At 34.4% G+C, this 21,479-nt stretch overlaps 2 protein-coding genes across 10 annotated transcripts; both read right to left on the bottom strand.

Moving 5' to 3' along the window:
• Positions 1-324: 324 nt before the first annotated feature.
• LOC144559268 (uncharacterized) lies at positions 325-3,921 on the bottom strand. 2 transcript variants are annotated; one of them, XM_078308282.1, is made up of 8 exons: positions 3,616-3,921; positions 2,984-3,124; positions 2,032-2,259; positions 1,524-1,731; positions 1,241-1,377; positions 1,071-1,151; positions 924-990; positions 325-842 (listed from the first exon to the last, which is right to left on the bottom strand). In XM_078308282.1, the coding sequence occupies exons 1-8, from the start codon at positions 3,876-3,878 to the stop codon at positions 543-545; spliced, it is 1,425 nt and encodes a 474-aa protein (XP_078164408.1). In that variant the 5' UTR covers positions 3,879-3,921; the 3' UTR covers positions 325-542. The 2 variants fall into 2 exon arrangements, with proteins under 2 accessions (XP_078164408.1, XP_078164409.1); XM_078308283.1 differs by having other exon boundaries at positions 2,984-3,120; positions 3,616-3,857.
• A 6,714-nt stretch (positions 3,922-10,635) lies between these two features.
• LOC144559665 (calmodulin-binding transcription activator 3-like) lies at positions 10,636-19,745 on the bottom strand. 8 transcript variants are annotated; one of them, XM_078308757.1, is made up of 13 exons: positions 19,399-19,745; positions 18,958-19,071; positions 18,413-18,528; positions 18,236-18,324; positions 17,720-17,762; positions 17,462-17,636; positions 16,826-17,020; positions 15,901-16,253; positions 15,130-15,447; positions 14,343-15,046; positions 13,399-13,951; positions 12,763-13,092; positions 10,636-11,046 (listed from the first exon to the last, which is right to left on the bottom strand). In XM_078308757.1, exons 1-13 carry the CDS (start codon positions 19,436-19,438, stop codon positions 10,915-10,917), a joined length of 3,162 nt encoding a protein of 1,053 aa, XP_078164883.1. In that variant the 5' UTR covers positions 19,439-19,745; the 3' UTR covers positions 10,636-10,914. The 8 variants fall into 8 exon arrangements, with proteins under 8 accessions (XP_078164883.1, XP_078164886.1, XP_078164882.1 ...); XM_078308760.1 differs by having other exon boundaries at positions 16,826-17,005; XM_078308756.1 differs by having other exon boundaries at positions 18,958-19,077; positions 19,399-19,707.
• Positions 19,746-21,479: the final 1,734 nt, after the last annotated feature.

The raw sequence follows: 21,479 nt of genomic DNA, 5'->3' as shown, positions 1-21,479 counted from the left end.
CTCCAACCTAGGGTTTGATATTCCATGGCAAACGACATGGAATCAGGTATTGTATTCCGCACTAAAGATTATGCTTTTGGGTCTCTTTGACATATGATGGTCTTAAATTAAAGTGGAGATTGTTTATTCTTCTCCGGAGTGTAAGTGTTTGACCCCTAGATGAGATGTAATTGTTTAATCTCTAGATAAAGCGTAATTGTTTGACCTTTATGATTCCCAACACTTATTAGATGGTAAATTATAATGTAATTGAAGCATTAGTTTGAATATATTATAAGAATATCTTAACAGACAAAAACTACGAATATTTGAGAAAAATTAATCAATAAATAATTATCATCTATGCAATTTAATAGTCTAAATGAGTTGGATAAAGCTATCTATCTATAGGCAGATTTTCTTTTCCTAACAAATACAGTACACCACTGACCGAAATAAACAAAAAATGGTTAAAAAAGAAACAAAAATTAGACCAAAAATAAATATAAAACAGAACAAAAATGTCCTGACTAATTTTTCAAACTCTACAAAATTACCGTTTTCTAACATTGTTTCTCATGCTCCTCGTCAGATGCGGGGGGTGGAATACCAAACACCCAATCTAGAACATTCAAGTACTTGGATCGAAAGACATCTCTCTCTTGTGCATAGCAGTGCATTATCACAGCTGTGGCCATACTAAACACAACCACATCAGATCGCTTTAGCTTAGAAGCAGGTGGGCAGAAGCCTGCATCAGACATGCATGTGAAAAAACTCTCTATTGCACGTGACAAACAGTATAGAGAGATTTCTATTCTCCTGCTCTTCTTTTCTATTAGCAATGCCAAACCAGTAGGGAACTGCAATTAAGAAATCCAAATCAAATATAAGAATAATTATTTACTGGATGATTTAGAAAGCAGGAAGGTGAAGTTACTTACTGTGGCCATAGCAACCATTGGGATATTGCACCTCTGAAAAATCCTAAAAAGAAAACACGTCCATACCCTGAAAATTGCAGATGTTAGTTTACATTCTTAACATAACAAAAAAGGTATGATGAAATACTGAATAAAATAAAAGTTAACCAAGCAGAAGAACAATAAATGGAGAGGAACAAGCTCGATCTGGCAATGCCCTTGATAGTCTTCCCAAGTATCGTGTACGGTCTATTCATAACAATTGAAATAGCAATATGTTAAATTGCTAATTCAGCAGAGTACATGTAACAACAATGGAAAAATATAGAAAATTGTACCTTTTCAAGAGACCTTGCCGGTGAACTATAAGAGCTGGAACTAAGTATACTGGTAGGTACACAGGAACTGCTCTACCATATGCTTGTATAAAGAAGGACAAGAAATGACCTGAACATGATTGGTTACCATGTACTATCTGCATAATAAAAAAGTCAAATAATTACAATAAGAACAAGTACCTTCAGCAAAAAAGATGGAAGTATATTTTTGGAGTACTTTTCTTTTTAATGATCTTGCGTTCTTGGTTATCCTTATTTTTTCTCAAACTGAAGAAATACTTACTGAGCATGGGATTTTCATGTTAGGATCCAATTTTACATCCACACCAAGAGATTTGTAATATTTCTTGATAGCTCCCAAGTTCGAAAAAGGACAGCCGCATGCAATATCTTTTACACCTTGTAAAAGAACAAGATCTTTCCCACCGTGTTTATTTAAGAAAGATCTATACGAAGATGGTAAACTGTCCTGCTTTAAAATATACGAAGACCTGAAAAGTTGATTTGTTAAATTCTTAAAGATAGTCGGACATATCAAGATAGAAGAGGTTGTAAAAACATAGATAGGTCACTTGTTTAATGAAACTTGAATTGGTTGTTATGCACTATCACTAAACCACAGTCATTTACTATACAATCTGAAAGCATTTATCAATTTAGTCAAATTTTCTTAATGTGTGAATGGTTGTCCTAAATTTATTCAAAGTTTTATCATTTTATTTCAAAATAATAGTGCTTGCTAAAGAAAATTGGTTAAAGTTAAAAAAAGCAGGATTGCAAAATGCACATACAAAATTTGTGAAGAGGAGAGGCACATCAGGAAAACATCACCATGAGACCAAGTCAGTGGTTTACAATATTTACCAAATCTCTTGCTTTTAATGCCACACCGGGATGCAAGCACAGCTGATCGCACTAGTATGTACAATGCTAGGCTTGTGTGTTGCGTATTGTGGCCAGTCAAAAGCATAGAGGGACCCGCAATCAAGCCAGCTAGAAGAGATCTCCATTTTGCTGTCCTAAAATTAGAGAAGCAAAATTATTTGTGAATTAGCCTTGGAGATAGAACAGAGAGTTCACAATTTTTTTTTTTTTTTTTTGAGTAAAGTTGGGGTCAAGCCACCCAACTGTTTTAACATCCACAAGGGATCGTCCATCTGGGTTTTGAACCTGCGACCTTCCACACGGAGAGCATTGTCTTTGCTACTAGACCAAAGGCTAGTTCTCAAGTGACTTTACAGAAGTTGACTCCAAAGGTAGTACAAAAAATTTCTATATAATTTTATTACAAGAATATCAAGTTGAATTATAAAAAATTTCTATATAATTTTATATAAACCCATATATCATGTTGTCCCTATGAAGACAATCATTTTTCAAAGTACACAACTACTATCCTTAATCTTCGATTCATGCATAGCCGAAGCCCTGAACACTTATAGAAACCATACAAGTTATACACCAAATCCCAACATTTCATTTTTTTTTTCTGAAGTACAAAGATGACCTAACCCTTCTCAGAAGTTCCTGGTGAGTATATAATAGTGAAAAGGATGGGGCATTTTCATCATTTGCTTAAGCAAATATATGATATTGGGTGTCATAGGACTCACACAATACAGGTCTCAATTTATTTAAGTGCAAACTGGACATTTGCCCTCTAAGTTAACTTTTGAATTTGATCTGTCAATTTAAAGATTAAATTTAAGAAAGAAAAGGGGAAAAAAAAAGGTGTACATGTACCTTTTGTGCCCCCAAATGGCAGCTATGAGTTCATCAACTGAAGCAAATGTACCAGCAAAAGTACCAAGAAACATACCATACCTCCCTGTCTCCTTTAATGCCGTTATCAAAGCCTCTTCATTAGTCATCGACCCAGCCTTTCTAATTTCACAAATAAAGGCCATCTGATAAGACTAACCATCACAATACTAATGCAATAATACCTTGTACCAGTTGGTATTAGAATGGTAACATGTCTAAAAAGATTTTCTCTGTTTATTTTTCTGTATCAATTTTTGCTTCCAGAACTTCTTATCTGTGTCCTTATGGCTAATTTGAAATTAAATGCATCTGTTCTGGCACAGTCACCTGCATGAGATGGCCTGTGCAGATACAACCAGAAAGTACGATTTGATTTGTGTTTATTTGGGCTTCTATAGCTAATGCGCCGCTAAATTCATGTCTCAATTAAGGAAAAGGATAAGATTAATCTAATTCCTCAGCCAATTAAATACATGCCGCTTATTTTTTAATCAAAGAGATCAATGCTGCATTAGGATCAAATACATTCTGATGGCGAGAACAACTGGACCCATCACTCCAATCAAAGATAAAATACAATTTACAATAAAAAATAATTGAAAACCAGAAACCTGGACGATCGGCGACTCTTCAATCGTACAAGAATGGAGAAAAGAGCCAATCCTCCCTTTAATCCCGCACCGATCGCAAAACCCTTCAGTGTAGCCTCGATACATCGGCGCTGCCAGCTCAGCTCCTCCTCGTGCTGTGGGTCCCTCCCGAACAGGAGAGAGGAGGAGGAGGGCCTCGGTAACCGCGCGCGTGGTGGAACGGGAGCACCGGAGTTGCTGATGTGGCAACCATTGGCCGCTGCGTCCTTCTCCGAGCGAGCCATTTAATGAGCGAGAGAGTTCTCTTAGAATAATGTTTTTCTTTATTTCGTGGAGAGAGGGATTAAAAAAGGAAGGAGTTACATTCAGATTCTCTCGGTCTAAACATACACAGTTAAATACACACCTCTCTGTAGCAGGTCACTGACAGAGCAGTCATATATGCACAGATCTCGAGTCAGAGACATAATTCGACAGGATATTTCTGTATAGATATGCTACAGACCCACAGTCCACAGAGGATTTTTCTCGGGAGGCCGCTGGACTCAACGTTGAATGCTTGAATGTCATTACGGAAAGAAGTGTGTGCTACGTGTACGCGAAATTCTATCATGGGCAAGTGTGATCTCCAACTTAGGACGTCAATTGACGGTCGAAATAGAAATTTTAAAACGGGCCAATCAAGTACTCCCATAATCCCCTCAGTCTTCAAGTATCTCTAATTCAGATTTTAACATTATAATTATACACATTTGTGTATTACAGAATAAATAATTGATTACGAAAAAAATATATTTAGTTATTATAAAATACATACTTGTTTATTTCCAGTTATATATAATTGTTGATGAGTATTAATAAGTGTTTTAAACTTTTGTAAACTCGTTTAAGCGAAATGTACGTTCAATTTTTTTTTTTTTTTTGATAAAAGTAAATAACCACCTGTTTCAGTCCATACAACAAAAGAGGTCAAAGTTCAGTATCAAAAACCAAGAGCGTAAGAGAATATAATTAGAGGCATAGCTAATACAACAAATGCCCGATCATAAAAGCTGAGAATAAAAGATAAATGCAGAAAACTAAGCATTGTCCACAGAGCTATTAATAGAGGAAGAACTAGTAGCTGCTGACTCAGATGAAGAAGAAAGAGGTACCAGGACACCTTGATTGTCAATAGATTGAAAGGCAGCATCTATGTCATCTATTTCAGCTCGGGCCCTAAGGTATTCAGATAAATCAAACTCTTCTAAACCATGTCCAGGATCTGTGTTTCTTGAGTTCAATGGGTTGCTCTTGATACTTGAATCCGAGCTGATTATCAAGGAGCCTACCTAATGCAAAGATGAGACATCATAGATAAAATTAAAGTTAGTTTTTTAAAAAAGTATATCTAATTTGACTTTACACCAAAAAGATGTCAAGGCAATAATATAAAGACCTACTGAAGAGCTAGAAGGAACCTCTGTATTGGGAAACAAACTTTGTTTCTTGCTAACCAAATTACCTAGATGGTAGCTGCCTTAATCATTTCAATAAGAAATTTATCTTTCAATGGAATCCATGCATCCAATTTGCCATAGGTCAATAATTGATGTACAATTGAAGTTAAATGAATTATGTGAGACAATCCATATAGAGAACTAGTTATTTAACAAGTTATAAATAAGTGATCAGAAGTTTCAAAGGCACAACAAAAAGGACAAGAAATGTCACTCTGTCAACCTTTCTTAAGCAAATTTTCTTTAGTTAAAATTTTATCCTGTAAGACTAACCACATAGAAACTTTAATTTTGAAAGGAATATTTGAATTCCAAAAAAATATCATATGTTGTATTAGGAATATCCATATTGACTATTCACAAGTACATATAATGTACTGTGAATTTATCATAAGGACCTCATCTCCAAGAAATATAGTCAGGTCTGGTTATATTAGAAAAAACCTTATCATAAGTAATGGTAGAAGATAACAATAATCATTCATTAAGATAAACACCAGTTAATTGAAAAAAGAACAATGCACATTCTTCAAACCATCTATCAAGTCAAAAGAAAGTATCATTCCCTGATCCTATATTTCTATTAATACCTAAATAAAAAATAAATCTAAAAATGATATGTTTCAATTATTACATAATTAACATTTGACTATTGAAGATACAAACTTGTTGTTTTGAATTTTCACACTAATTATAGCGTAATGCATGCTTAAAAATGCACACTAATTAGATATTACAAAATGTATATATCACTTTTATTATTATTTTTTAATTTGAAAAGTTAGGTATTAAGTAATTAAGGATAACAACTTGAGGGTAAGTATAATATTTTTTTTATAATAAACGATACAAGCTAGAATTATGGTAGGTAGTCTATTTTTGAATAATGTCACAAGATCCTTCTAAATTACTAAATTAGTATTGTGGATAATTTCACAAATAATAAACGTTTTCATTACTTTTTTCAGAAGAGTTTTAGTTGATAAACAACCAATATTGGTATAATTATTTTACTTTGGTAAATACAAATGAAAATAATATGAAATAATTAGCTATTATCTATCATTTTTTATTTATAAATGAACTACGAATCTAACATAGCGATGATAGGTCTTTGCTCTCCACATAGAATACATGTTCAAACATTTACAAAAAAGATGGACATTGGAGTTAACAAAACTCATTTATTTAAGAAAAATACATCTATTATCTCTAAAGAGAGAATTTTAGCAACTATTATTTTAAACAATCGTGACAATCTTAAATTTATATTCATTCTATTTTTGCAACATTTAAGAGAGACCATTTGTTAACATTTATATATTTTTTTTAATTTCTGTTTCAGAGAAACAAGCAAAAGACCATACACATTATACTATGTTGTGTCATATTTCACCTTAAGAGAAGCACATTTTGGGTAAGCTAAGAAGTATTTTAGTTGGATCACTAAGCAGATTTTAGCGACATTTAAAAATAGCTGGTTGTTGGAGAGTAGATGTGTAGATTTAATTTGTTGCCGCCTTATCTAATTCTCCTGCCATCACAGTCAGCAGATAGAGCGACCAACGATTTTCCAATTAAAAACAAATGGAAAAGCAATTAGGTCTCCATGGTAATGTTATCCTTTCTTGTCCATTTTTTTTAGAAATAAAAAATTAATGTGGCAAAAACAAAGATTGATTATTTTTTTATAAATTAATGAAATTGAATAAATACAAAAGCCCACTCGGACTGAATTAATAATTTAATCTCATTGATTTGTTACAATTTATCACATCAACAATCAACCATAGTATGAAAAATCAATTAAACTGAATCATTAGTTTAAATCCATTATCCATAAACATATTTGACATTACCACGTGCAAGACAGGTAACGGTACACATCAAGACAGCAGCTCACGAAACCATGAGAAAGCGAATCCGAGCATGTTTAGGCGCTCCTTTTTTTAGATCTGCTAACTTTTCTAAAATAAAAGTTTGGACAAAGCTTGCTAAGTTATCCAAGAGAGGAGTTGCAAGTTGCATCAGAAAACGAAAGGCAAGTGCTAATTGGCATTGCTGTTACGATCGCATGATTTTTATCTGAAAATTTATTGTACTCGTGTTTAGTATAAATTTGGAATAAGAAGAGCACTAATTTAGCATCTAAATCTAGGCGCGTGCTCGCCACTCACGGATCACACATGAGAGATTCCGTATGTTTTTCTATGATTTATGAATCAATCTATAATTCTATATAGAGAATAGAATAAAGATTTTTATCCCCCATCTCCTATTCCTCATTTATCCCCCATCTAACTACCTCTATAACTAACTTATTAATCATTAAAATTAACAACTTAACTGTTTCTAAAAAGGAAAAAAAATTACCAGCACTTTTCTCTCCACAATTTGTCTCTTCCATATTATCTGGGCCTGGCCCGATTCAATTCCTTCACAACCTTGAAGCACTCCAGGACAAAACGTGGATGAGATGTGTTATTTAATTCATATTGGCAGTTGCTAAGTGCTAACATCAAAATATTAATAAATTAGTAACAGCGCGGTGCTAATGACCTTGGCAAGAGAAGAGAAGAGTCTGGATTCTCTGCGTCACCTCATGGAGTTTAAGCCCAGACCATTAGGGGTGTTCAAATGGTTCGGTTTATTTGGTTGAAAATCAAATTGGAGAATTTCGATTTAAATGGTTCGGTTGTTTGGTTCAAATGGTTCGGTTCGGTTGATTTTATGAAGTAATTCTGTTTAAATGGTTTGATTCGGTTTTAATTTCTCAAAACTGAATAAACTGAACCGACCGGTTATATAATAATTTAAGTATTATTTTGGTTCTTTTATTTTATTTATTTTGGACTTAAAAATCAAGAATAAATATAGATCTAGAACTTTGAATATTTTAGAACATCAATATATTTGTATAAATCAAGAATGAAAATTAGCACTGGTGGGTACAAATACTTGCATTACGAATGTATAAATATTTGCTCGATGTTGTATGAATACTTATATTCTAGATTTTTAAAATTTGTCATATCGTCGTATTTGTATCGTATCTGTATCGTATCTTACACAATATCCGTACATGTATCCAAGCAACATAGTCTACAACGTAAATATTAGTACATAAATGCACAGGTGTGAATACTTTCCATATTACGTATTAATACAATCAAGCACCAAATAGAGTAATTTGTAAAAAAATATTAAATTAAGATACTTTTCAACGTAACAATTTATACTTCAGTTATAAGTATGAATACTGACATTATGAGGTATGAATACTAACAATACATAATATTAATACTTTTAAATATCATCTAGTGCCACAAGCAAAAAAAATAGAGAATATGTTAGATACAAACACTTGATACACGAACTATTCATGCTTGCATGACAATGTATGAATACTTACAATACTTTATATTAATACTTTCATATATCATCCAGTGCCATATGAAAAAAAAAAAAAAAAGAATTTGTTACATACATATACTTGATACATGAACTATTTACACTTACATGAGGAGGTATGAATACTTGCATACTTTATATTAGTACTTTCAAACGTCATCTGATGCCAAAAGAACAAAAAACCGTTGATAAAATATTTTAGATAAAACATTTGATACATAAATTATTAACATTTGCATGACAATGTATGAATACTTTCAATATTTAAAATTAATACTTTCATACATCATCACATGCCATAAGGAAATAAAATTGATACTTTCAGATGTCATTCTCTGTCATATGGAAAAAAAATGATAAAATATATCAGGCACAAACACTTCAGACATGAATTATATACACATGCATTACAAGATATGAATACTTGAACGAGGAGGTATGAATAATTGCTCGACAAGATATGAATACTTGCACGACGGACAACCCGAAAATATGTCATCATGGATCTCATTTGAAAGAGAAAATTACGTAGAAGACGTCCATGGTTTTAGATTTGCAAATTTTCTCACAGATCGTCAGAAAATATTGCTGAGATTAAACGGAGAAAAAAAACCCAACTCTAAAAACATGTAGAAGATGTGTGTATGATGTGTATGTGTCCAGTTTTTTTTTTAAAATACTTGGTATCTTAGGTATGAATACTTGATATATTATATATTAACACTTATGCGCATAGGTATTCATACTTGCACGCGTCAGTTATAAAATATATCAAATATTAAGTGGTCCCCCCAAGTAATTAATGAAGTACAGTTAGTTAATGGTCCCCACAAGTAGTTATTGACTAGGAGATAAATGGGGGAAATTGACTGGGGGATAGTTAGTCAATCCCTAGAGAATAACGGTCCACAGAAGCATATACATGCATGTATTTTTTATTTATGATATTTTATCTCTTGTAATTAGCATGGTAATTATTCTCATTACCATTTTTTGATATAACTCATAAGCAAAATGATTGTTATCATCATGATTTATCACTAAGGCTTGCTAGTGCAAATTTTGATGCATTGGTGTGGATTTTGCTGTGCAAAATAGTCAGAACTGTTACTTGAGAACAAAGTGTGAATTATATACAATTTGATAGAATGCGATAATTTACGACTTCAAGCGCATAGTCTTGTTACAGTTTTTATTTTATTTATTATTTAGAAAATAGGATAAAGTGAGATAAAAAGCTAGTGAAGTGTATTGCAATTAGACGAACTTTTGGAATGTTTGAGACATTTAATGACACTGCAAGCTTATCTATCAACATATAATGTAGTAAGAAATGTAATTATTCGATGTGAAATTTTTATTCCAATACGATATGTGCTTTAAATAGAACCAGTAATTTTACCAACTAAAAGCGAGAAATGACCGGAGTACTAACAAAGCTGGTTCTAATGTATCGGATTATGCTCAAATCTGATTTATTAATACATCTAATAATATTTTGAAGGATATATTAATTATTTTGTTGCGATTGCTACACATGTATTAAGCTACAAGCTGATTACAAGCTACGATTAGAATATATTTATAATGAAAATGCAATAAAAAACTTCTTTGTATCCAGTTTGATCTAATTTATATAAATTTGCTTAAATCATATTTCGTTCAAAAAATAATAATTCAGATATATTTTAAAAACCTCTGTGATTGCCCTACTTCAATCAACAAATTTGATGAAATTTTACTTAAGAATACCCACGAAATTTAATCCTCATCCAATTCCACACGAATTAGCTAAAACTAAAGTTTGTAACAGGCCGAGAAAGGGAACTACAATAACAAAAATTCACGCACTTCACCTCAAATAAAAAGGTCCAATTAAAATATTTAACATGTCAAAGATTATACTCAACCCAACAACATTTGTGTGTGTGTGACAGAGTGAGTTTTGAATAGGAACCCAACAACTTGTATTTGTTCACCAATTCTTCTCAGATACCCGATGTTTGTCTGGGAAATAGAGAACCCAACAGGAACTAAAAGACAATTCCAAATCAAAGCATCCAGGTATAGAATTTACTAAATGGACCTAAGGAACAAGAACAACAATTACCAATTCATCAGAGATAAAAGGTTTTGAGAAATCTTCTAGAATATTAATTGGTAAGGCAGTTGAAACATAAAAGTATCACAAAGGACCATTGAACTGGATACAAACACATGAACTATAATCGCTACCACTAACTAGCGAAAGTTTCAGGAGTCCAAACAATATCACATATGATACTATCATACCTCTCTGGGTTAGCTAAATCAGCTATAACAACCATAATAATAATATACAGGAGAAAGTAATTACAATATCAAGAAGAAACCTTCTAATGGATGGTACGATAGTGAAGTCTATACATGGTCAATTAAAACCAGGCACAGGTGTGTCATCCTCCCAGAGCTCTCTGAATTCAACCATGAAATCACCAACCTCATCAGCTTCCTCTGATTCTTTCAAAGTTGTCTCTTGTATTGCCTGACAATTCACAAATCTCTGTTTATGATAAAAATTGTTGTGAGATTATTCGGAAAAACAATCTAACCAGTATTTCTTTCATGCCATGATTCCATCAGAAAAGATTTTCCATCAGGAACAAAAAAAAAACACGTGGTTCATATGCATCAATATTTTGAGCCACTTATTGCATCAATGAAAATTATTATTTGCAATATCTTATTAATGAAATTGTTTGTAGATGTTGCACGAAAGAACTTACTGCGAGTTGGAAGGAACATAATTAATGTCTAACTGGAATCCACTGCTTACCAATGTCAAAATTTGTTCTATCTTTTCCATAATTTTATTTAACAAGGATATAGTACATCCAAAAAAACTATGAATAATAATATGAATCTCTCCTCTGTCCCTGCAATAACAATAGGGAAAGTTGTACTATGATCTCCACTAATTACTTGGAAAATAAGATATTAATACTTGCAAAATAAGATAATAATATTTTGATGCGCAACTTGTTATGATCATCCCTTTTCTAGTCTCCCAATAGTCCCCGTATCAACCTTTCTCTAATGAAGCAGTGGGGACCCCGTATATTCGCATCAACCTTCCCCAATTGTTCACGCGTCAACTTTTATCTAACAAAAATGATTACCCTCATAGAAATAAATATATATATTTTTTTTTTTATCAAAATAGAAATAAATACTTTAGTACATAGGTATAAATATTTACAAAATAAGATATTAATACTTGATGTGTAACTTGATATGATCGAACGCCTAAAGATTAAACTTTGTGCAATGTATATACATATAAATACTTTCGTGCATAGGTATAAATACTTGCAATATTTGATATTAATACTTTCAGATGTCATTCAACGCCATATGTAAAAAAATATCAAGTTTTACGGTCCCCCCATATAGTTATGGCAGTATTAATACTTTCAGACGTCATCCAACGCTATATGTAAACAAATATCCAGTTTTACGGTTCCCCGCAAATTGTTATGGTATTATTAATATTTTTAGAAACGTATATGGTCCCCCCCATTTAGTTTGAGTGATCCCTCATAGATATTTATGACGCGGGGACGTTTGGAAGATTTGGTTGGGGAGAATTATTTACGTAAAAATTGTTCATCTCATAGATATAAATACTTTCGTGCATAGGTATAAATACTTTCGTGCATAGGTATTAATACTTTAAAAAAAAATTCAGCCGTTGGAGTTTTTGCAGCCCCTAGGCAATTATGATAGTTATGGTGCAGAGACAGTGCGGGGATGTTTATATGGTTGGGGAGACCATTATTTATGTAAAAATTCTTCAACTCATAGGTATAAATATTTTCATACATAGGTATAAATACTTGCATGCATTTGTATTAATTTAGAAAATAAATTCAGCGTTGGAGCTTTTGCGGTTATGACAGTTATGGTGCAGGGACAGTGCGGGGATTGGAGTGTGGGAACTGTTATTAGGGTCCAAAAACTATTTAACAAACAAATAAGACCACTAAGCATTGCAAAACCTACTCTTTCCAAAAAAAAGAGAAAAAAAAATACTAATATTATAATAGAAACTCCTGATGTGTGATGTCAGAAAAGTTGATTTCTGAAAATTAAGGAATTTATCTCCTCTCACACAATAAGAACCGTCTTGTGCATGAAAACGAGGTGTTTATTTGTTATTTATCGATGAGGACTTTTCTCTATGAAATAAATACCAGGATATATACAAAGAACAGAATACCTGAGACTCCTGTAATTTGGTAACAACAGTTAAAAGCCTGCTATACTGATCTCTCGCCTCAGGATATTGCACCATAGATTTAACCCTAGCAAGTGCCTTCTCTAGTCTCACCTCTGTCTGGCGCCTCCCTTCTCTTAAGAAATCATCGTCATCCTCCTTGGCAGGCTTGGTTTGGATGTTCGAGGGTCCCTCAAGCGAGGGCCCATCAGACCGGAAACCCCGTAACCCGCTTCCTCTACGCCGCCACCGTAGAATAATTTTCTCTACAATCCCAACTGACCATACTATCTTGCGGTAGTGCTTCCTCACTTGGTGACCTCTCACATGAGCCTGTGGTGTAATAAATAAACACACTTGTTTTGGCAATAAAGAAAAAAAAATTACTAGTTACACTTGTTTCGCACTTGGTACATAACAGTTACTGCATGTATCCCAATCATAAAGGCTTGTTCAAACCAGCATTTGTACCAACCACCTACATCTTGATGAATAATAATAAAAATAGTGTCCACAGTGTGAGGTGTGAGCAGATAATTATAAAACATAGTGCTGTTTATATCTCCCAGCATGGTTGAAACTGAATTTTACAATATTTAAAGGATTCATATGCAGATAACTTTCATAATGAAAGATTACCTGAATTTTGACAATACGTTGCTTAATAAGAAGAAACTCCTTCCTTCCTTTATATCCACGAAACTTATTTTGAATCCTTGTTGCTGCAAGATGCACCTTATCCCCAGGTGATGCCTTCATTGCCTTGGCTGACGCAATTGCAATGGCCCGTTCACCAGAGATCCCCGAAACATCATCATCAAACTCCTTCAGCTGCTTCCTCTGGAACGACTGCATCCTGAACACCTGGTAAATTCGGGCCCTTGTAATTGCTGCATTTCTGACAGCCGAGAGAGAGTCTTTCAAGGATCCATCATCAGTTGGTATGTTCACATCAACGGCCCCAGTTTGTATGGTATGCATTAGCGCCAGGTCAGCACATTTGGAGTCCTTGAGGGTGAGAATCTCGAGAAGGCTGGTGAGTGAGGATTCAGCAAGGAAGCCCGAGATGCCCTTGTGATTATTGGAAGATGCCAAGTCAGCAGGGGTACTTCCTGAAGAGAATTCGGGTGTTGGATCAGTCAATAAACCGGGGGCTGCACCTAGTGCTATCAACGCAACTACTGTTTTTTCCCTGAAAAGTGAAGATTTAAATAAGAAAAAAGATGTTGCAAGGCTGAGTGACCATTGGAAAGGAACAATTTGTATTATTTTGCATCTTCCTAAAATTAAGTTTTTTTTATTTAATTATCCATTCACTTTAGCTTATTTTCTGAAAAAAAAAATATTTATTTATTTCTTCAAGTAAACTTTCATATGAAAAAATTCATTGCTAAAGCTTGACCACCCAGTTATAAAATGAGTTAACCCACCTGACACAAGAATTCCATCTCACATAACCAAATGATTCATTATTAATTACTAAGTTATCATTGACTGCTGATTGCAAACATGAGAACATTAAATGTTATTGCAAATATCATACAACACTGCAAAAAAAAAAAATCCAAAGATAGAAAGCAAACCTGCCACAGAAAGCGGCCCAGTGAAGAGCAGTCCATCCATGAGCATCCCTAAAATTAATATTAACCCCAGCTGTAATTGTGGGCCGTATGGCCCAATCATAACCAAGCGCTGCGGTCAAATGTATCACACCCTGTCCCTCTTTGTCCAACACACATGGGCCTTTGCCCTCTTCATTCACCTTGTGCAAAAGCCACAAATGCAACTTTTCCTTCATCAATCGCTCGACCAACTCATCCTTTGGGTTCTCGTCCAAGAACCCTAACCCTCCCTCATCGGTCAATTTTAGCAAATTTGACCACTCGTCAGACTCGGACATCAATAAAGTGATCTTGTTACTCAGTTCTTGTTTCTCCTTTGTGGGGCTGACGATGGAAATTTGTTGCGCATTTGGTCCCAGAGTTATTAGTTTCTCTAGCCGCATGGAGAGATACATCTCATCTGTTATTCTATTATTGTGATCTGAAATATCCATGGATTGAGAATCCATAGCACGGAATTCAAATTCGCGCACTTCGCTACAAGCTAGTCTATTGGAGCAGGTGACATAGAAAGGAACCCGACCAGGTTTATGAGTTGGGGCATAGCATCTTAGGGTTCCATCAGATAAAATATCAGCTGGAACTTCAATTTCACCAAACATGCAAGACCACTTGCATCTGTTTACCTCCTCATTGCTCTTCAAAAATGTTCCCATAACCAAAACCTGTATCAATGAAACAAAATGAGAATGTGGAACTTACCTAATCTAAAGAGAAAAGTGTTCAGAAGATTAAAAATTGTTTGTACCTTCGTCGTAACGCTAACATAAGCCCAGCTTGGAGAATAATCAACTATACTGAAAAGCTGGTCTTGAGAGATCATAGGTCCCACCATGTAGGTATCAAGATGGCCATGACTGGAGCCTCCAGTGTTTGCCAACACAGCCTCAGCCTCAACAGTGTTCCACAGTGTGTGAGAGTTTGACTTGACATTTGAGTCAACCTCCTCCAATTCGTTACTCATCCATCTATTGAAACTATCACCCTTTTCAAGAGGTGGGAACAGTGGGCTGTCAGCTTTACCGTCTATTGGTCTCTCTTGTAGTTCATAATTGTCTGGTAAAATCTGAAATGCAATACATTTAAGTTAAAATTTGTACAGAAGATTCAAGCAAGTTAAAAAAAATGGAGAATATTCGTGCGCAAAAAACTGCAAAACATTTAAAAGAAAAAACACACATAGTATAGAAGAATGACAATGTCTCCAATACCCCCAATAGATCACTAAAAGTTCTGCAAAAATAATGCCCGAGCTACATCTCGTGACATTTTATTCATGACTAAATTGTCATTCTTTTCTACATGTAAGCACGTAATTCCTCAATTGTCATTAGGAAGTTTTGCACTTAATTGTCAGAAAGGGGCGTGAATAAGTTCCTCAATTTCAATGGTGTTTACTTATTTTTCAACAGAAACTCAGGTAAAAAAGGTATGCATCATAGCTCAGTCACTTTAAAGAACAGCAAGCAATTTCATGATTATGAAACAAAAGAGGAAAGGAACGGCCAACTATAACTACCTCCCACTGGGATTTAAGATCAACACTTGGTATATCCCCTTCCTTCAGATCAAATTCACTTGCATATGCTCCATCAAAAACCAGGTTGTCAAATTCAATATCATCCTCTCCAAACGGGATTTGTTGAGTGGATGTGAAAGACATGTCAATAGATGAAGGTGTTTGCATTGCCGTGGTGACAGTAGAGTGGTTTACCACATCATCCCATGCTGAGAGATCAAAGTGCGCTGCTTGCCCATTGAATGAAGTGTCCACACCTGGTTCCCCAAAAGCCTTAGCAAGATCCTCTTGAGGCATGTACAGTTCTGAGAAAGGTACAGGTGCTGCCATATCCCGGAAGTCACCTCCAAGATCTTTCACAGAAATTAAACAAATGAGAAAAAAATGAAGCACAATAGGATTAGAATGACTGTATGACAGGTTCTTCATATCTTCACCTAAAGTTACTGGTCAAGGCAATTATTAATTCAGCTATTCATTTATTTTTCTCAAGTCTTTTGGTGTGAGCGTGTGTGCTGTGATAATTTCTAGCAAAAAGTACTACAGAAGTCAAACAGATATTACTATTAGCTTTATGCCAGGGTGTAAAATTTATCTTATTAGCAATCCAAAACGTTTAATGGAAATGAGTGTTCTGTTAATATTTAAAATTTGGACCTGACTCTAGACATTCTCATTTTACAAAATCCAATTTGGACTAAAATGAAACAAAATACATTTATATGCTGATGTTAAGTCTATATTAACTAGTTTTTCAACACAACTGATTAAAGTAAATAACATTAGAAGAATTAGTCTTTCTGCTCCAACTTAAATGCCAGTTTTGACACTCGATAGCATTTGTTTGAAAAAAGAAATGCTGCACAGATGCTATGGTGCAGTGCAATAGTGCAAAAGTAAAGAGATTATAGGGCATGAATCTTACGAAGATTGTCCGTAGTAGAGATTGCAAAAGGATTTAAGAGGGAAGGGTTAATTATGGATCCAGGTCCATTGGTGTACTCTCGTTGCATCTGAGGGAAAGAGTGGTATCCGGTTCCTCCTGAGGAAAGGTTATCTGCCGATTCAAATTTTGCCTTAGATACGCTGGCATTGAATTGCAATACTGTATCAGTTGAAACTATTCTTAGGTTAAACCTCATGCACCAGAATGTCAGCATGCATTAGAACAATTTATGCAATAATATAATTCCACACTTCAAAGAGTTACTTGAACAGATTAATTATTATTTTATGCGGAGTCTTCTACTGGCATGTCTACAATACATCAGTCTCTCTGGTAACGTATTGTTAATAGCTTTTGTTTTTTTCTCCTACTATTCCATGCTCTTTTGCGGTTGCTTGTATATCTGAATATAAGTTTCAGCTACATTTGGGTCAACTGAGGTATACATTCACATTAGCACAATTTAAGCTTAGTCACAAAATTTTTGGGTATCTTCGGATCTACTTGATGGTTTGATAAAAATAAAAAGGTGCAAATCAGTACCACATCGATAGATCTAGTGCACTCCGACAATTGAAAAGGCTATCTGATAGAATGTGAAATTAAATGATTTACCTGATTCAGCATCTTCATATTCAGATGTTTGACCACTAATCGAGCTCTCAGCTTCTGTATTTTGCGAGGGCAAGTTGTTTTGACTTTGACTAGTAAAGGAAGTTGAACACAAAGGGCTATCAGCATTGTTGCTATGTTCAACCTCTCTAATTCGGTGAAGGTTTGATCTCCCACCCTTTGAATAAAACATCAGTAGCTGATTAGCATCGAGACAAGCTAAACATGTAAAAAAAAGGAAAAGGCAAGAAGTCTACATACCTTGACTTCAAGATAATGCACCAGGACAATATGCATTAAATGCCTGCACATAAAATAAATATGAACTAATAAGTACTCGAATGCTTGCAAAGAAAGGAACTTTTGCAAAGAGCGCCCACTCCTGCTCCTTGCCATGATTCCAGACAACATACTGTGACACTATGAATTGGGCAAGAATGATTAATAACTAACATAAGCACCAGCTAGGTTTAAAATTACAAGTATGTCACTTCAAACTTTATGCAATAAACCCCAACATGTACCTAACCCATTCTGACCCATTTTAGTTCAATAACAATGTAAAGGGTGGATCCACCCAAGAAAAATTGCAATTATAGAATAAAAAAGAATACTTCATCAGAATTGGATCATCTCTTGTCCACCCAATGAAAATATCATGCAACGAGCACTTATAGAAAATACCAAACAAAGGTATCTCTGTTTGATAATATACAAATAAATAAACTGTATTTCTAACCAGAATAGTACAAAGTAACTTTCTGGTAGTGAACTTACTCTTCTAGCATCCAATAGCTTCTTCTTTGAAAGCACTCATTGTCCTCTCCATGAGCATAATAGCAATGTAGGACATCCACACTTCCCGCCTACATAGTAAAAAACACTATCACTTAAAAAACTCCGACCTGATATAAAAGAGAGGATTTGTTCAGAAAATAATAACTTAATAATTACTTTGAGCCTCTCATGAGCTTCTTTAATGGTTTTGCCATCCTTTTTCTTTCTCCAGTTGTGGCCATCCTTTCTGAAGTATCTTAGCACCTTTCGATCAAAAAGAAAAAGCGAACCACCTAGTAGGAGATATTCACAAAACATTATACAATATATATATATATATTTCTTCTCCTATGTTACTCGTAACCAAATGAAAAGATTTTACATATCTGGAGACAGATTCAGAAAATAGGGACTATCTTTTGTAAGGTAAAACCGTACAAGTGAACATCTCCATTATATATTTTTCTGGCACAGAATTACAGTTAGATTTCAGTAAGCCATTTCTGCAGAGTAATACATTTAAACATAAGAGAGGCAAGAGAAGTGGGAAAAATTATTCAGTTGAACTATAATACAGCTTATTAGGGTTTTCATTTAGCCACTACACTCTGGTGCTGCCCAGGAAAAACGTGATATCCAGTGGCGGCTTGTTAAGGTAGCTGTCGATACCAATATACAAAACAAACAAAGACATAAGAGAAGAGAAGAAAAGGAAGTCATACTTTGAGGCCTATTTGGAGGCTCGGGTGCTATCCGAAACTTTTTGTAGTTTTTTAATATTTCACAAATCTCGGCAGGGCGCAACCATCGATGCTGAGCCTCCATTAGAATTTGATCTATATCTGAACAAAATATCAAGGTTAAGACTTTGCATTTTATCACGACCAACCAGACAAAGAAATTGTACCTAAAATTCAGTTAAAATCTTATACAGAGATTATGATGAATAAATTGAAAACTCCTAGAAAATTGGACACGTTTTTCATCAAATTCCACTACGTAAGTCTACGCGTAAATTCACTTTAAATGGTCTCTTTTCACTTCACTCGAATTGTAACTGATAATTGGGGGTGGAAAGCTAATTTTTGTATATTTTCCTTGAAGCGAGAAAAAGCAAAGACTCAGCGATTTAATCAAAGGAGATGAATAGATAAAAAGCTGACCTAATTGAGGAGCCAACCCATATCGCCTTCCTTCCGCCATTAGCTAATCCCGATAAGAAAACTTCTAAACCCCTAAAATTAATTTCGATCAAAACACGACTGTCTCTATCATAGCAAGTCTACAAGCCCGAACACATCAATCAAGCACCGGAGAAAATCAAAATCGATAGGCTAACCAAACTTGAACAAAAAAAATTAAGCTAAAAACAGATTCTATTGCTTATTTTTGGTAAAGCAGGACTTTTAGGTGCGATCGGATCAGAGAGACGCTGTTTTCGGGAAAAAAAAAACAGGAGGAGATGAGAAATAATAAAAGGGAAAAAGGAAACACAGCAGAATTTATTTCACAAATTGACGAAACTACCCTGAATCGAAAACATTATTTACCAGCGAATCTAAACCTGTCGTTCGTAGCACCGTATCAAGTGGGTTGTGACGCAGGATAGGAAAGGGGCCCTCTTACAGACACGTGGAAATATCTCCTAATTGACGGCTTAGATTTGACAAGCAACGGAGAGACTGGAAAAGATTTCTAGTGAGGAAAGGGTAGCGGGGGGAGTCGTTATCTGTCCGGAGCGCGCGCACTAGGTTAAAAAGTTGACTCGCGCTCCAATCTTGCATTGGAGCCCTTCCGTCTCGCACTCGCGAGTCCATTTTCTCTGAGGTAACATTATACTTCTATTTAGATCCATACCGTGCGAATGGACAATCCGAATCTCCGAGAGATAATCTGAGATAATCGGATGGTCCAGATCTAATCAGTAATATTCTGTTACCTTAGGTGACATCAATTCCACGCACTACCTAGCTTTGCTAATTTTTGGATATTTGTAGTACAGAATTCTGGGGACTTTCTACCAACCACTCCTGCTTGGCCTCAAATGGCACTATGGCAGTAAGACGGCGTTGATATTTTCCATTAAAATCAGACCGTCTAAATTGGACAAAATCTTCGTTTTTGGTACAATGTGTTGAACCACGGGTGCGTTTGAGAATTCATAATAACTGAGGTAACATAATATTTATGTTTAAATTCAGACCGTTCAATCAGAATTTGCACGAATATTTAAGTATTTCAAAATATTTTTTAATATATTTAGATTATATTACAGTATTTTTAAAATATAGTAAAGTTAAGGGATATTTATATGTAAAGTAGAATTAAAGTAATTATTGTTTTATGATAATGAAACAGTTTTTATGTCTTTTTATCAAAAAGAATTAAAAGTATTTATATATTTATATTTTATGTCTTTACTTTGGTAACATTATATACGATAATACGACAATAATTTTGTATTTTTATTCAATGCTACCTTGGTACTTTCTCTATTACAAAATATGAATGCTCTAAAATAATGTAGTATCTATTTTGCTTAAAACTTTACTTCACTTGTCAAAGGTAAGAGCGATTTTGACACCACTATTAAAATAATGTAATATCTATTCTGCATTATTTGATAATTGGACATGATGGTATGCATACTCCATTCGAGTTATTCACATCAATAAAGAAAGGTTACATGAAAGTGAGTCTTTACGACTAGGAACAGAAAAAATAATGTAATTTGGGTTATAGTGTAATATAATGCTGAAATTTTTAAATATATCGTATTCCATAAAAGATAAATCAAACAATCACGATTTCTGAAAAATTCTAATTTTGACATGGCCGCACCCCCTAGGTACGGCTATCCTTTTTCGGGCCGCATCCTCTAGATGCGATCACCCCCTTTTTTTGGTTCCGATTGAGCTGCTACACAAAAAAAAAAAAGTGGGCGCATCCCCTAGATGCAGCCCGTACATCTAGGGGATGCGTCCGTGTCAAAATTCAAAATTTTCAAAAAATGTAGTGGTTTGATTTTTTTTTTTTTAATTATGATATATTTAAAAAATTCGGAATACAATGTAACTGTCTCAGAAAGTAAAAACCGGACGTGTCGTGCGGTGTCTTAGTGCGTCAATTTTCTTTCCACTAAAACAGAGAATAGAAGGTCACAAAGACAAAACTTTAACAACTGGAACACGCTGGCAGTGAAGCGGGGACCCAAAAAGAAACAGTTTAATATTTCTATAGGCTG

The sequence above is a fragment of the Carex rostrata genome, chromosome 9 (assembly GCF_964058835.1).
Source record: "Carex rostrata chromosome 9, lpCarRost1.2, whole genome shotgun sequence".
NCBI classification, from domain to species: Eukaryota; Viridiplantae; Streptophyta; class Magnoliopsida; order Poales; family Cyperaceae; genus Carex; species Carex rostrata.
The sequence above is the reverse complement of the archived record's forward strand: the minus strand, read 5'-3'. Positions and strand labels throughout refer to the sequence as shown.